General features: G+C 43.3%; 1 protein-coding gene across 1 annotated transcript in view; it reads left to right on the top strand.

Moving 5' to 3' along the window:
- The window catches only part of F11R (F11 receptor), a 35610-nt gene extending 31245 nt beyond the window's left edge, over positions 1 to 4365 (top strand). The window contains exons 2-10 of the mRNA XM_044675821.1: positions 1283 to 1351; positions 1502 to 1609; positions 1881 to 2021; positions 2541 to 2743; positions 2876 to 2978; positions 3176 to 3283; positions 3505 to 3517; positions 3813 to 3861; positions 4007 to 4365. Of these exons, the coding sequence (XP_044531756.1) occupies positions 1283 to 1351; positions 1502 to 1609; positions 1881 to 2021; positions 2541 to 2743; positions 2876 to 2978; positions 3176 to 3283; positions 3505 to 3517; positions 3813 to 3861; positions 4007 to 4042 (830 nt within the window). The 3' untranslated portion in view covers positions 4043 to 4365. The remainder of the gene's footprint in view (positions 1 to 1282; positions 1352 to 1501; positions 1610 to 1880; positions 2022 to 2540; positions 2744 to 2875; positions 2979 to 3175; positions 3284 to 3504; positions 3518 to 3812; positions 3862 to 4006) is intronic.

Here is a 4365-nt window from a genome sequence, read left to right as displayed (position 1 = left end):
TTCCTTCCTCCCTTCTTCCCTCCCTCCCTCTTTCCTTCCTTCCTTCCTTCCTTCCTTCCTTCCTTCCTTCCTTCCTTCCTTCCTTCCTTCCTTCTCCCTTAAAACCATCTTGGAATCAATACTGGGTATTGGTTCCAAGGCAGAAGAGTGGTAAAGACTAGGCAGTAGGGATTAAGTGACTTGCCCAGGGTCACACAGCTAGAAAGTGTTTTGAGGCCAGATTTGAGCCCAGAACCTCCCACCTCTGGATCTGGCTTTCAATCCACTGAGCCACCTAGCTGTTCCTTTGCTAGCCTTCTTGATTGCCCACAATTCAATAACATTTATTGAGTAGTAATTAGCTGTCAAACAGTCTTTGAGATAATTAAATGTCATCTTAGAGATAGTTTCTAGATAATAATTGGAATTTTTGTTGTCCCATGGAAACAAATTAGAAATGAAAGAAGTTTTGTGAACAGCTTCTTTCCATCTTCACTGAGGGAAGATTAATTCAACTGAAATTGTAGGAAATATTTAAGCCAGATAGTAGGAATAACTTCCTAATAAAAATGGAATGTAAGACTTAAGAAGTGATAAAAGAAGAGAGTAATAGAATCTTTTTCCCTGAAAATTTCAGCACAGGAGAAACTCTTCCATGAGGTTATAGTGGCAAGAATATTGAATTTAGAATTAAAAAACTTAGTTTAGATCCTGGCACTGACACTGACACTTTGTATCCATGGGCACATCACTTAACTGCCTTGACCCTCTTTTCTTCTATGTGAAATGGAGATGATTACAATAATAACAAAAATTTATATAGCACCTACTATGTGCCAGGTACTGTGCTAAACACTTAACAGATATGATCTCAGTTGATCTTCACAACTGTCTTGGGAGGCAGATGCTAGTATCATCTCCATTTTACAGATAAGGAAACTGAGGCAAGCTGTTTAACTGGCTTGCCCAGGATCACACAACTAGTAAGCTGTCTTGAGGAGGCCAGATTTGAACTCATGTTGCCTGTAGGCCTGGTCTTCTGTGCCACCTAGTAGCTCAATAAAAACTCTTTGCTTCACAGCAAACATTTTGAAAACTATGTAAATATGAATTATAATGCAATTGCTTTGGAGATAAGAGGCTGGATTGAGTAGTCTATACATGGTTCTTAATATTTATCATTCATATATACCATTTGCCTTTTTGGCCAGTTGCTTTTCCATCAACCCCTCTCTCCTAACCTTTTCTCTTCTTCAAGTTGTTTCTTCTTTCCCCCTCACCTAGCTCATCTTTTCCTCTCCAGGTTGTCCAGCATCAAGCGGTGGCAGCGTCTCTACATCTCAAGAGCATGTTCAAGTAGATGAGAATCAACGTGAGTGGGATGCGGCTTGAGAGGGGTGGGATGGGCAGGTTCTTAGGAGTGGGGGTTGAACTTGTAGCTGAAGGAAAGAGGGCCATGTGTTTGGTATTGGTCTTTAGGCTTTGCTTCTGTATGCTAGCCTCACTTGTCCTATTCCTCTAGCTGTCACACTATCCTGCTACTTTTCTGGCTTCTACTCACCCCGAGTGGAGTGGAAGTTTGTTAAGGGAAGCACAACCAGCCTGGTTTGCTTTGACAACAAGATTACTGGTGAGTCACTGGGTCCTTTTGACAATCTCCTCAATCCACCAAAACACACAAATCTATGGTAAAAGAAGCAGTTATGCTATGTAACCTCAAGGGAAAACATGGAGCTAATTTGGTGTCAAGATAGTACCTCCATTTATGTAAGAGGGTAGTGAGAAAAGGTTCCCTGGGCCCTTTGGATTCAAGGATGCTTATGAATTTGGTGTGACATTTTTTCCATCTTACTCTTTCTCCGTGCTTCCTCCTCCTGATGTTTATTTCCCAACAACCACAGCTTCCTACCAAGACCGGGTGGACTTCTCCCAGACTGGTATTACTTTCCGTACTGTGACCCGAAAGGACACAGGAACATATACATGTATGGTCACAGATGGAACCAACTATGGTGAGATCGCCGTGCAGCTCACTGTATTAGGTATGAAACTGCATAATTCTCTTCTCTAATCCTTCTGCTTTAAAGTTTATTGCCTTTCTCCTCTATTTCTAAAATGATTTTCCAGGGCTTAGAAAGGTTGGCAATTGTTGAGAATGCTAAGGGAAGAGGGACTTAGAAATGAACCTTTTGGAGCCTAGAAAGAGGGGGTAATCCCCAAATCATACAGAAACTGAGGGACATCAGGCCAGTGATCTAAGGAGATTGAGAATTATAGATAGAATTCAGGAGAACTGGGTTCCACCTTTCTATCATAGTTAAGCCTGACCGTGCTATAGTCAAGAGTAACCTGCTGTCAGGAATCAAGTGAGAATAAAAAGAATAAAAGAATAAAATGTTATGCTAATATAAGCTTTCATTACTTTTCCCTTTCCTTCCCTCTCTTGTTCTTTGGCATATTTGATTTTTGGTTACAGAGTCCTCTAGAGGAATATTTTTTGTTAATGGATGGCTTTAGTGACCAAACTCCAGGTTAAGATCAGTGTCTCTCTCTCTTCCTAGTGCCACCATCAAAGCCCACTGTCAATGTCCCATCTTCAGCTACCATTGGACATCGAGTTATTCTGACCTGCTCTGAGACAGATGGTTCTCCACCCCCTGAATATCAGTGGTACAAGGATGGGGTTCCGATGCCTCAGGACCCCAAGAAGAACCGTGCCTTCAGCAATTCTTCCTATACAATGAACTCTAAGACAGGGGAACTGGTATGAAGGTCATGGATCCCTAGGGGTTGGTGAAAAAGTAGAAAGGAGAAATTGAATGGATCTCTTGAGTTTGGGGAGAGGCCTCTGGGACTCCCCTTGGAGCAAGAGGCTGACTTACTGCCTACCTTCTAGGTGTTCGACCCTCTGACAGCTTCTGATTCAGGGGAATATTCCTGCCAAGTTCATAATGGGGTTGGAATGGCCATGCGTTCAGAAGCTATGCGTCTGGAAGCTGGTGAGTCAGGGTGGGACAGGATGTGATTGATGCCAAGCCTCTATGTGGCAGAGCTTGGGGTTTATGGGGGAGTGTTTTTTTTGTCCCCATTTTTCCTCTAGCTTTATATTTGTTTGGCATTGGAGGTGGCCGAGTTAGGTAATTAGAAAAAAACCTTGGGGGTACAGTTTCCTGATTACTCCAGTTGTGTTTCACAGCCGAACTGAATGTAGGGGGCATCGTGGCAGCTGTTTTGGTGACACTTATTCTCCTTGGGCTCCTGGTTTTTGGCGTCTGGTTTGCCTATAATCGAGGATATTTCAACAGTGAGTACCTACACCTATTCCTCATTCCTGTTTTTCACCATCCCCCTTTCCCTCCCTCCCACAAAGTGATGGACCTTGCCTGGGTTCTGCATCATTTCCATTTAAGTAGTCTTCTGTGTGGTGGGGGGAAGACTTGGGGATCTCCTCCCATGTGCACCTGGAAGAGCATTAAGCAAAGTGCTGTCTGATCTTTATGACTCCATTTTCTTTTCTTCTTTCAGGAACAAATAAAGGGTGAGTGAGATGATGGGCTCGCCTCATCTAGCAGCTACTGCAGTTGCCCTTATGCAACAGGAGTTTCTGAAGCTGAGAGCAAGGAGATGGCAGCTACAATTCATACTTGTGATGGGCCTGGGGATGGGGTTGGGAATGGCAGGAGGAACCCAGACTGGGAGGGAGGACTACTAAATTAATGTTTTTTTCTGTATCTTGCAATACTCTGTAAGGTTGAAAGTGGGGAATTATCTTGGCTTTTAAATTGGATATCAGAGGTGAGAACACTGACCATCTCTCCTCACTGACTTTTCAGGAGCACCCCTAAGAAAGTAATCTATAGCCAGCCCTCCGCCCGAAGTGATGTGAGTGTGTTGGGTTTGAACTGGGAGGATGTGGGCATTTGGGGAAGGAGAGGGAGGGTTGTCACAATGGAATGGTTGGGATTTCTACTTTTGTGATGATGGGACCATTTAGTCTATGAATTTACTTGAAGTTCTTTTTTCTTAGGGAGAATTCCGACAGACATCATCATTTTTGGTGTGACCCCCAACCTATCTCTTCTCCTGTCTTCTGAGTTTATCCTTCATGGATTCATTCTACGGGACTCTGACCTCCTGATGTTAAGAATTTCTCTGGATTCCTTATTTTTTTTAGTCTGTTCCCTCTTAGGATTTTTTTTTACAATGACTCTTCGGTGAGGCCTTTTGTTTTGTGTTTATGAGTGAAATGGAGCAATAATACCCTTCTCTTCTCCCATCACTGGTGGACTTGCCTGAACCATGTTCCTGGTTTCTAATAAACAGTCTTTCAATTTGCCTAGCACTGCCCAGGGGCAGGGCAGTGGCCTCTGGAGTTGTCACCCACTT

The sequence above is a fragment of the Gracilinanus agilis genome, chromosome 4 (assembly GCF_016433145.1).
Source record: "Gracilinanus agilis isolate LMUSP501 chromosome 4, AgileGrace, whole genome shotgun sequence".
NCBI classification, from domain to species: domain Eukaryota; kingdom Metazoa; phylum Chordata; class Mammalia; order Didelphimorphia; family Didelphidae; genus Gracilinanus; species Gracilinanus agilis.
Note: the sequence above shows the minus strand (reverse complement) of the source record. Positions and strands in the feature narration are given on the sequence as shown.